Below are 11961 nucleotides of genomic sequence, written 5' to 3'. Positions count from 1 at the left end.
GGGTGCTCAGGACCAGTCCTGCCATGAGTGTCTCACCAGAGCACGTCCACATGAGGTGCCAGGGCTTGAACTCCCCTGGAGAGGCCATGGCTGGTCACAGGCCCTGTTCTGCAGGGCACTGCTGTATCCCTCCATCTTTTCCTTCTTGCACTGGAGTCACTGGGGTCACGGCAAGAAATCAGGGTCCCCATTCATCCCACCTGACCACTGCGGCAGGGTCCCCTCTAGGATACCTTGCTTGGAGTCTTCCCCAGGACCAGGTCCAGGAAGACAGAGCAGGCCAGAGAGCACAAGGGGAGCTGACACCATGCTACACCTGCCATTGCTGAAGGGCTGTGTTGTCTGCACATGGCAGAGGGCTAGGGGAGGGCCTGACTGCCTCCTTACTGGGGACCAGCAAGCAGGTGGGACAGTCTGCAGCCCAGGACAGGAGCATCTCTAGAGAAGGCAGGAGCTGCCTTGTGATGGGTGGAGGTGACACGAGGAGAGCAGCATGAGGGGAGATGCTGATTAAACAGGAGAGGCAGGAGAGTCCATCAGGAGCTTTCTTAACAGCAGGTCGCAGGGTGGATACATGGAAGGGGCTGGGGCTGGATTTGGCATTTGATTTAATGTTCATGAAACTCTAACTTCAATCAATAATTAAAAAAGCACAAACCATGTGGGAAGAGATTTCCATCCCTGTTAAATAGGAAATTCTTCACTAGGGAGACCTGATGGGGCCCATGTGAGCAGATGTGTCTCCAGGGACATGGGATCATTGAACAGGAGGACTGGAAGGGGCCTCACAAGGTCCTCTCATCCAGCCCCCTGATCCAGGCGCTCTCATCCCTGAGTAACCCATCCCAGCCAAGCGTGTTTTCCGTGCACTGCCCCTTTCAGGCCAAAGCCCTCCTGTCCTCCACTGCAGGGGCCCGTTGCTGGTGGCAGTTTTGCAGCACTGGGGACTCCCTCTTTCTGCCATGTGGAGCCAGAGGCTTTCTTGGTTCTTCTCCCCCCGCAGGGCTGGACGGGGTCAGGTCAGAGCAGAGCAAGTATAAACTCTGCACACATGTACCGAGGGCAGTGGTTAAGATCCACATGGATGTGATTTCAGAGGGTTATAATAATAAATACGTGTAGTTTGTCATATTGAATGAAATAGTTTGAATGTTTGTAATAGTTGCCCATTAGCCAGTTTAGGAAGAAGACAAGATTCATCTTCTTATCTAGGCCATTGTTTTGGTCTATGTGCGGAAGCTCCTGACCTTGCTCAAAGTCTTAACTCTTGAATTTTACCTTTAGAGGCTTTTAACAAAGTTCACCTAAAAATGACCCTTAAGCAAATACCCGAAATTCCGAGAGATCAAACCCTAGGGCCTTTTGACAAGATTGGAAATAAAAAATCAATTCAGTGATATGGAAATTCCCCAAAGTAATTAGAATAGTCAAGAAAAGAAACTAATTACCAAGCAAAAGAATCTGTTAAGAAAGATCTGAGCCCAAATTTGGGAGCAATGACAGGTTTGGGTAGGAGTGGCCCAAGACGGCAGCTCACTCAATAAAAACTGTAACTTACTGTTCCAATTTGGAGGTAACCTCACTTGCAGAACAAGGAAGGAAGAATCGCAAGTGTAGGCCGGATCAGACTCATCACCTGAACCAACCTCTCTGTGAACACGAATCTCTTAGTTCATGCTGAAGCTGCAGAGCACCCGAAAGGGACTGAAGGAAGGGGACTTAGTCCTATCAGTATTGAGGCGAGCCCATTGAACCGTACTACTGAGGCCAACCCATTAAATTGTACTACTGAGGAATGAAACCATATTTAGGTGTTTGGCTTCTCGGAATTCTAGGATTGTAAGTATAATATGAAAAATAAGAGTATTGATTCAAACTTAACTTTTAGTTGTAATTGTAGTTGTTTTTGTAATACTAATTCTTATAGCATTGTTTGGGAAGGAAGTAAATTCGGAGCATTGTTTCTGATATATGTAATTATTGTGTTCTTAATGTTTGTGGTGTTTCTTAAAGCTAAGCAGTGTTATATGCGTAGCAAAGAATTTTAAAAGAAAATTGTGTTATATGAATTAAGTGTGTAATCATTGTGAAATCGTGTAAGTAGCTAAAAATTTCCCCAGTCAGTGCATCAAACGAATCAGTAAGTTGGGTGGGATTTTCTCTACCCCACAACTCATTAGAGACATAGTTCAATGCAGGAGTGTCAAAAGGGTTGATGCTGAACTCCCAGCATATTACAGTCCCACCAGTCAGAGCTTCCGAGCAGGGCGATTTTACCTGGAGTAGCACACTGTTCAGCTGAGGGACTGGGACGTCTCACGCGGTCGCAGTCCCTAGCACAGAACTTGTCCTTCTTCCCTTCAGACACTTTTAACATCCCTATGGCTTGCCCCTTCCTTTGACCATGTGGAAGAAAAGAGTGGACTCCAAGGAGACCCTGGGAAGGGCCCAGGAGTCACTGAAATAATGGCAACCTCAAGTAGGACAGTGCAGCCCCAGTGACATGTCCTATGGGGCAGCCACAGTATGACTGTATGTCTTTTCCTGAGACAAACCTTGAAGCTGGGACAAGATCCCAATATTTAAGTCATGTTATGTGCTGAGACAGTCCAGGTTTTTCAAGCCAGGAGTGTCTCAGTGAAAGCAGCACACTTAGCTTAAGCCAAGATCTCTCCATTCCCGACTCAAAAGACCTCTGGTCTTGCTGGGAGCAAGAGCCCGAGTGCACGGGTGGCTCCAGGGTTTTGCAGAGAGAGATGCAGATACTGTGGCACATCATCACACAGTCCACAACATGCCTTTTCCTCCAGGTAGAGCAAAACAAGAAGCTGTACAAATACGCTAGGCCAGAGGTTCCCTATTTAGGATTCTCCGGCTCAGGAGCTGGTGCCGGGCTGCCCGGGGGGCTGGATACAGCGCTGCAGAAAGGCCCAGATGCCCTGAGCTGGGCACCGGGGGCTGCAGCGCAGGCGGCTCCCAGCACAGCCCCCGGAGCAGGTGCCAGAGCACAGCCCTGGACTGCGAACACCAGGAGATCTCACAGGCCCACGACTGCAGAGGAAACTATAACCCCTGTTAGTACTGGTGGCATCGAGTGACATGCCAGCGCCCCCCTGTGACAGCTGTGAGCAGCTGGACCCCTGCTGGACCTCCGTGCCGTCAGCGGTGTGCAGGACACGGTGCGGGCCTGGGCTTTGCTGCAGCACCCGACTTGTAGGCTCAGCCTCCTTGGCTGCGGGTCCCAGCAGTGGACCCCTGCACCGGTGCCCGCTCCTGGGCCCTGGCCCCACTCCTGGGCCAAGGAAGATCACCCGACGCGCTGGCTCTGGCAGTCCCTGGCAGTGCCTGGCTCTGGCAACCCCCAGCTATGGTCTGTCCTGCAGCTTGAGCCTCTCCTGGGCTTCAAGACATCCCCAGGGTCTCCACGCAGCTCCTCCCTGACCCCGGACCCTTGGGGTGTGCTGTGAGTGCCCCTCAGTACAGCTCAAGGCTAAGCCCCTGGCGCAATTGAAACAAAAAGAATCGCAGCCCTCTGGCAAACCCCCTAAACTCTCCCACAGTCACCCCCAAAATAAGGCCACTTGCCTGCATCAAAAGCCTCTCCCTGGCCCAGGAAACTTCCCCTGTTCCCAGGGCAGCAGCATTTCTGACCCAGCCTCACTCCCTGCGCAGGAGCCCTGCGGCTCTGCTGCCAAGAGCTCCCCAGGCGCTGGGCTGCTGCGGATCAAGCCCAGCCCCTTCCCGCCAGCGCAGACCTTCAGCAGCCCCTCGGCTCCTGCAAGCCCCACGCAGGCGCTCGCCCCCTGCACGGCAGACGTGCATGCCAGGGCCTGGCACCGTCCGCCAGCCTCTGCCCTGCACCTCACGCTTCCATCCCTCCCAGAGGTTTCCTCCGACGGCCGTGTCCATCACCCAACAGCCGGACATGCAGTGCCCTGGAGGGCACCAGCACTGCCATCGCCGGTGGAAACCAGGGTGTGAGCAATCAAGTGAGCCCAGCCAGGAAACTTGTCTGGGAGCGGGGCCACGCGGAGAAGGAAAGAATGATTTCTGGGGACTGTTAGATCACAGGCAAAGGGAAAAGAGCTTTCTTTATGCTTGTTTCAACAAAACAATGCTATATCCCACAGCAAGCTCTGTGTGTGTGTGTGTGTGTGTGTGCGCGCGTGCGCGCGCATGAAAAATCAGATACACTCTCCCCCCTGCCTCCTGCCAGAGAAAAATGAAATATACCCTGACCTGCACGCCCTCCGAGTGCAGATGGTGTGTGTCTGTGTCTGTTGTGTATCTAGGACACCTAGGTTGTGAGTGTGTGTGTTGTGTTTCCAGGACACAAGGGAGGTGGTGCTGTCCCCTTCCTTGGAGATGTTTAAAAGGAGACTGGACACACACCTGGCTGGGCTCCTCTGACCCCAGCACTCATTCCTGCCCAGGGCCGGGGGTCGGACTCGCTGATCTAAGAGGTCCCTTCTGACCCTAACATCTATGAAACTATGACACCTGGTTTCGGTGTGTATGTTGTGCTTCCAGGGCACCTGGGTTGTGTGTGCGTGTAGGTGAGAGTATGTGTGTGCTGTGTGTACCAGAAACCTGGGTTGTGCGTTTGTGTGTGTGCACGTGCATGCTGTGCATCCAGAACAACTAGGTTTTGTGCGTGTGTGAGTGCGTGTGTGAATTCTGTGTCCAGGACACCTGGTTTGTGTGTGTGTTGTGCATCCAGGACACCTGGCTTCTGTGTGTGTGTGTGTGTGTGTGTGTGTGTGTGTGTGTTTGTGAGAGAGAGAGAGAGAGAAACCAAATATACCCACCCCTCCCCCAGGACAGAGAAAAATTAAATACCACGCTGGACCCACAGATGCCTGTGTTGTGTGTGTGTGTGTGTTGTGCATCCAGGATACTTGGGTTCTGTACTTGTGTGTGTGTGTCAAAAATCAAATACCCGCGCCCCGCTTCCCGCCCAGTGTACGTGCCCCCTTGCCAGGCCCAGCTGAGTGCCAGGCCTCACAGGGACTCACCGCCTGTGTCCACGGCTCCTCAACAACGAGGTTCGTCCGGGGAGTCCGCTCTGCCGCATCCTTGTGACCTGAACGCTGCCTTTTCTCACTTCCGGTGTCTGAGACAGGGAAAGAGAGCGGTTCCCCCCTGGCAGGTGTGTGTGACGGTGTTTGTGCATGTGTGTGTGTGTGTGTGTGTGTGTGTGTGTCTGTGCATGTGCACGCATGATAGTGTGTTAGTGTATGTACATGCACATTTGTCCACACATGTCTGTGCACACGTGTGTAAGTCTATGCAACTCCCCACATGTATGTGTGTGCATGAGCATGTCTGTGCAATTGCACTGGTGTGCACATGTGAGAATCTGCATGCACATGCATGGGTGTGTGTGAGCACATGTGTGAGGGCATGCATGTGTATTTATCAGTGCAAAAGTGTGTGTGTGTGTGCACTTTTGCTTCCCATCTGATGGCAGTGGCCCCTGGGCTGTCCATTAATCCACCTATGGTGCCTGGGGGTTTAACCCACAGTGGGCACCAGTGTTTACAGCCCTGCTAGGGCTCTAAAGGTGCATGCGTGTGCACGCACACAGATGCATACACTCTTTCACACCAATAAATGCACATGCATGCCCTCACACACATGCGCTCACACACACCCATGCACGTGCATGCACATGCTCACACACATGTGCACACACGTGCAGACGCCCACCTGTCAGTGCAACAGGGACCAGGTGGGAGTGAGAAGTGGTTGGGGGAAGGTGAGGGGCTGCCTTAGAGTGATCCAGAGTGGGGAGGGGGAGGTCCTGTAAGGGGAGAGTGTATGCTTGGGTGTGCGTGTGTCTCAGTCTCTCTGTCTCTGTGTGCGGGTCTGTGTGAATGTGTGTATGTGTGTGTGTGTGCATGCACATCTGTGGGCATGTCTGTGTGTGTGCATGCATCTCTCTTCATGACTGTCTGTGTGTGTGCACATCTGTGCAAGTACATCTCTGTGTATGTGCATGTCTGCATGAGGCTGTGTGCGTGTCTGTGTGTACATCTGTGTGTGTGCATCTGCTCCTGTGTGTGTCTGCATGTGCACGCCTGTTCATCTGTATGCCTCAGTTTGTGGGTGTGTCTGTGCATTCGTGCGCTTCTGTGCATGTGTGCGTCTCTGTGTGTGTGTGCAGGTCTGTCTGCGTTTGTCTACGTGCATCTGTGTGTGTGTGCATGTGCATCTGAGTGTCCACGTGTCTGTGTTCATGGCAGGGAGCGTGTGTTTCTGCCAGTGTATCCATGTGCAGAGAGTGAGTGAGAGTAGAGTGCATGCCTGTCTGTGCGTGTGCATGTTTGGCCCCAGCAGGGGAGGGGGGTTGGGGAGCAGGGAGAAGAGGTGGGCGTGTGTGCCGAGTGGCGGGCCAGTAGGGGGCGCTCCTGCGTTGAGCCGCCCACCTCCCTGCACCCGACCACCTTCCCGGCTCCGAGTGCCTCCCGGGGGTGCCTCCCGTCCGGCCGACCCCTTCCCTGGAGCACACCCGCTAGCCTGGGTTCCCCCTCCCACCATCCACGGCTCTGGACCCAATTCTGGATCTGCGCACCTTGGAGAACACAGGCCTGATCGTCCAATGGGTCCTAGACCCAATACAGGCACCTGGGGCACTTCCCCAAGTCAGGGGCTTATTAGGAAAGTCTCCTTAGTCCACAGACCTAAGGGGCCTCCTTGGCATAATTCAGACCCACCCCTCAATAAGTCTCCCACACCGGTCACAAGGAGAACTGTATTGATCACGGGGGGTAGGGCGGAAACAGGGTAAAGGTAGAGCAGTGTCATGGAAATATCAGAGAAATCCCATAGAGCAAACCAGCATGGCCTTTTGATCTCCCATCTGAGTTACTGTCAGATAAATATCTAGTCGGATCTTGAGTAGTTTACTCACACGCATCGTCCAGAGGTGGTTGGAGTTTCCTCTGGAGGCAGGGCACTTTTGGAGCATACAGTTATAAGGAGGGAGCCTGTTTCAGATGGTGAAGCTCCTCTCCCAGGTTCAGATTCACCTCGATGACCACATGGATAATGGCAGCTTTCTTCCTGCCCCGGGCCTTTAAATAACTTCTCTGACCTCAGCAGCCCGGTCCAATCGAAGCTGCCAGTGCTGGCCACAAGACAACTGATCTAAAAAGCATCACTGGCTACCTGGGCTGGTGAGCGGGGCTTTTCCGTCCCCCTCCCCAGGGGACCAGAGCATCCACATCGCTTTTGTCATGTCGGCATGGAGGGAGATCCCCGCCCTGAGGGATTCAACACCAGCCTCTGACGCTGGCAGACACAGATCTCTGGAGGGGGCACAGACGGTGGCATTTCTGCCACAGGGCCCAGGTCACTACATGGGCACCAGCGCCACAGACTCCTAGAAGAGCTGGGCTAAAGGGACCCCAGCAGGTCATCTCGTAGAGCCTCCTGCTCAGGGCAGGATCGTGCCCATCTCAAGAAAGCCGACACGTGTTTGTCCCAGCTCATCCCCCTCGCCTCGAGAACAGCGCTCAGGCACAAGGACCAGGCGTCTCACGCCTGAGACCTCGGACCTGCTATCAGTTGCCACAGGCAGTGCAGGTGGAGGGGGCACTGGCGCTGTTCCACCACTGCCAGGGCAGGACGCAGGTGCCAAACAGCCCTCGGGAGAGCCAAGGAAGGGCCCAGGTCCCCACTGGAGGGTGGACAGGACCTCCCGTGCACCGTCCACAGCTGGTGTTGCGAGAGGCTCGTGCAGATCACGGGGATGGAGGCCGGCCGTCCCTGAGCCCAACCCCTCTGCATCCTGCTCACCTCCCACAAGAAATTCAGCCTGTCCAGACTGGGGGCGCTGGACAGCAGGCACCACAGCAGGCCCTCCAGGTTGCCCATGTGCATCCTCTGCATGGCCAGGAAGGGGAGGGAGAGCCCAGGGTCAGCGCCAGGCAGCTTGTGCCCGCACCTGCCAGGGGCTGGCTTGAGGCACAGGGCGGTGCCAGGGGGACCTACCAGGTTGCTGATGTTGTTGTGCTCTACGGCCCCAAAAGTTTTGCAAGCTGCAGCTCGGAGGAGGCGCGACTGCAGGAAGGGGTCCAGGCACGTCTCCCAGTCGCTGTCAGGAGAGAGGAGCCTGTGTGACACTGAGCTGTGCAGGGCAGGGGTGGCACTGGGTTTGGCAGGAAAGAGCCAGGAAACCTTGGTCTGAGCAGCAGGCCTGGCCCATGGCAGAGCTAGGCCAGTCGAGCAGAGGTCCTGGTACCTGAGGCACCAGATGGCAGCTATGATGTCTGGGGTGGCATTTGCTAGATCTTCCTCCCTGGAGACATCCTCCATCAGCTCCTGTGAGACCCAAAGAGAAGGCAAGGTTAGGGCAGCACAGCCACAGCCCTGTCCCTCATGGGAGACCACCCAGCGCTCCAGGTGCAGGCACCAGGATCTACTCACCCCATCGGGGTGCCCCACACGTCCCTCTGCCCCCACCCCACTGGGCTGGCCCCCACTCCCATGGCCACTCAAACATGTCACCAGGCCCACCCCCTTGCTCCCTGATCGCGCCCTCATCTGCCCTCCAGACACTCGATTCCCCCCGGCCTCTACCAGGATTTCCCGTCTCTGCTGCCCCAGCCCAACGCCCAGGCCCCGGTGCGCCTGCCCTTCTCTCCCCAGTCCAGCTCCATCTCTCCCCTCCACCCTGGACTCAAGAAACCGTTTCCTCTCTCTTCTCTCCCCGCACCGTCCCGTGCTTCCTCCTACTCACCACGATCTTCTCTGGCACGGACACTTTCCACCCCTGCAGCTCCACAGCCTCGTGTCCCCTCTGTTGCACGGCTGCCTGCAGGGTGAGGAGCTCCCGCAGCAGGCGCTGCCCGTCCCTCCTGCGCTGCATCTACCAGGAGAGGGACCGGGGTAAAGGGAGGCTCTGAGCCAGGGACCTCCCTGTCCCCCCCAAGCCTGCTGTGGGACTCAGGCCTCTTGGGACCCCCAGGGTGCTGCCATGAGTCTCCTCCTGGGCAGGCGCAGGGAGGAGCAGGGCAGTGTCTGTGGCGGGAGGGGACCCAGGTGGGGCTTCACAAACACACCCTCCCCTAGCACTGCCCGCGGGCGAGCGTCTCCCCTTAGCAGCTCCGGGTCAGCAGGATGGGCTCCCCTGGGGAGGGAACAGGACTGAGCAGGTTTCCTACCTTCTCGCAGTCCGGGAGGAGCTGGGTGACACTGAGCGCAGCAGGTGTGGGTCCCTCTTGCCCCCCGGGAATATGCCCAGCGGCAGGGAGCTGGCTTCACCCCCAGCCGAGCCCCCAGCATGTAGGCAGCAGTTGTGGGGGGAGCCGGGCTCTGCTTTGCTGCAGCCACTGCCTCCTGCAGCCTCCATGCTGCCTGCAGTGGCTTGCTTGAGTGAGGATTAACCCACGCACCTGCCTCAATGACCAGATTGAACCTTTGTTGCTGAACCAGGCATATCATTTTATCAAACTATCAAATCATGCGCGGACGCTCCTGGTGCCTTTTGTGATGATGACACACTCCTGTGAAGTTGGAGCTACTGTGAAGTTGGAGCCAGCGCTTGGTCTCTCATCAAGTCACAGGAAAGTCCCACCCTGGCATTTGTGCCAGACATGAGGATGACACCAGGAGCACGCGTGGACTCTTGCGGACTCTGCCCGGGCCTTGGACATTGGATTCAGGAACGTGCATCTTGGGCAGCGGTCTGTGCGGAGGGAACCGCTGATACAAAGGAGACGGCTGGGACCTGCTGGGAGCGGGTGTGCAGCTGCCAGGTTGGGCTCATGGAGTCGTGCTGGCTCCCTGGGGCTGGGAGACAGAAACGTGAACCCCGGGTTCTGGTCATTTTTGTGAAGCATTTGCTTCCTCCCCTGCCAGCCTGCCCACACCACCAACTTCTTTAGCCCACGCAAAACACTTCTGCCTTAATTCCCAAAGTGAACAAGTGCTCTTCACTGGGGTGAGATGGGGAGGGGGGTGCAGCCTTTATTCCTATGGGCGCTGTGGCTTAGTTGGTTAAAGCACCTGTCTTGTAAACAGGGGATCCTGGGTTCAAATCCCAGCAGTGCCTGCCTCTTCATAGCTCACTGCAATGCCCCAGTTTCCTACCTTTGGAGCAGGATGAGTCCTGTTGTCAATACATAGCTTCCTGGCTCCTTCTTCCTGCCTTATGGGACTTTGGTAGACCCTCCTTCTTGCTCCAGCATCTAAACCTGTCTCTAATGAACAAGAAATGGGTTCTCCTGCAGGATACGTGCAGTGTTTACAGTGGGGCAAGATCAGAAACAAGGGCATCTCTTCCCTGTTTCTATGTGCAACTGCAGGCCTGTGCAATGTAAACCCCTATTCATCATAGGAAATGCATGTTTCTGAATGCTGTTCTTCTGGTCAAGAGACCATCTCGTGTTTTAAAGGTCCTCTTTGGTTGTCTGGGCCAGGCCCAAGTGAAAGGAAACTGGATCTCAGGAGCCGCGCCGAGCACCACAATCCAGATCCCAGGGGCATCCTTTCTGAAATAGGGTTTTTGATTTGGACTTTCCAAATGCATTTAATGGGTCACAGATCAAGGATGGGTAGGAAACCACTGAGGAGAAAAGTCATCTAGAAATGGGCCGAGAGAGAGAGAGAAACTGTACGAGAGGCTGAGTCTTGCTGGTGCCTGGGCAACTCCTTTGGACCCTCTTGGTACTTCTACATGAGATGCTTTAATGAGCATTACATTCATCTGATGTGCATTAAAGCACGGCCGTAAAACCATGCACTAGGCTAATGCACGTTCGATTAGTGAAATGTGCATTTTTCTAATACCTGAAGATACAGAGAGTTTTTACACATGCTCTAGGGTGCGGGGGAAGGTGCTTTAATTAAAGTGGATCCAAAAGCCACCCAAATTGAAGCACCTGGAGTGTCTCATATATCAGCATCCCCACACTTTAATATGTCAAACAAGCTTTAGTTGTAGTGCCCCTGCCACCATTTTGAAGCACGGGGACACTGCTACATGAGACGCGGCGGCTGGCTGTAATCACAGCGCGTGTGAGCAGCCTCCTGGCTCATGTACAGTCACCAGCAGGTACTAGATTTAATGCTCGCGAGAGCACCCTGGCTGAGACTCCCTCCAAACGGGGGGCAAGGACGGCTTCTCTGCCACCCCTGCCTGGCTGTAGCTCCCTGGGGCCAGCTTCTGCCTGCCTCCAGCTCGTGGGGGTTTCCTTGGTGGGCCTGTCTGGGCAGCAGCAGTGCTGCACAGGCCCGGCTGGAGCAAGGAGGCTCTGCTGCTTGCTCCCTGGCCCCTGGGCATTGCGCCCCTGTGGTGCGGGTACGTTCTGGCTCCAGCACGGGAGCCAGCCCCTGGCCTTGCTCTGTGGACCTCGTGGGGCATCTGCCTGAAGTCCCTGGCAGAGGAACCCTGTGGACATGACAGCTTCCCTGCCCCTGAGATGCTCAGTCCTTGGCCCGGGGCACCACTGAAGTGCAGAGCCCTGCAACAGGTTCTCATGTGCGCCCGGGGCACCATTGCGGGAGGGCATAGGGGTTGGGCACCCCTCTGTGTGCTCAAACAGCTCCATGTGGCATGACCTGGGAAGTCTCAGTAGGGGCACGCTTGGGGCACAGCGGGGGTAATGCCCCATCCCAGCTTTCTGATGAGACATACCGGGGAGAGAACAGGGGCATCACCGGCTCGGTGTCCCAGATGAGTGGGAGCCCTAGTGCCTGTCACCCCGGGCGGCATGAGCCTGCCTCCATGGGACCAAAGTGCTTGGCGTGCAGAGGAGAAGGGAAGGAGTTGGTCGAGGGCAAGCCTGGCAGGTGGTACCAAGGGCCAGCCCTGGCCTGGCCTGGGGAGGGGATCAGGAAGGCAGGCTGCCTGCAACAAGAGCCAAGCGGGCCACCTGCCCCGTGGAGGGAGTGGGGATGGAGGGCTTGTGCAGTGGCCACCCATGACAGGGGCTGCCTGGCTAACTTCCCATGGTC

At 55.8% G+C, this 11961-nt stretch overlaps 1 protein-coding gene and 1 non-coding gene across 2 annotated transcripts; one reads left to right on the top strand and one right to left on the bottom strand.

Annotated features, from left to right (window-relative positions):
• Positions 1-7539: 7539 nt before the first annotated feature.
• LOC132243758 (uncharacterized) lies at positions 7540-8872 on the bottom strand. The gene is made up of 4 exons (XM_059714142.1): positions 8744-8872; positions 8246-8325; positions 7996-8098; positions 7540-7887 (listed from the first exon to the last, which is right to left on the bottom strand). Exons 1-4 carry the CDS (start codon positions 8870-8872, stop codon positions 7540-7542), a joined length of 660 nt encoding a protein of 219 aa, XP_059570125.1.
• A 1111-nt stretch (positions 8873-9983) lies between these two features.
• Positions 9984-10057, top strand: TRNAT-UGU (transfer RNA threonine (anticodon UGU)). Its single transcript has one exon. It is a non-coding gene; the product is annotated as a tRNA-Thr (tRNA).
• Positions 10058-11961: the final 1904 nt, after the last annotated feature.

The sequence above is a fragment of the Alligator mississippiensis genome, chromosome 11 (assembly GCF_030867095.1).
Source record: "Alligator mississippiensis isolate rAllMis1 chromosome 11, rAllMis1, whole genome shotgun sequence".
Classification (NCBI taxonomy): Eukaryota; Metazoa; Chordata; order Crocodylia; family Alligatoridae; genus Alligator; species Alligator mississippiensis.
This window is presented reverse-complemented; position numbering and strand designations above follow the sequence as displayed.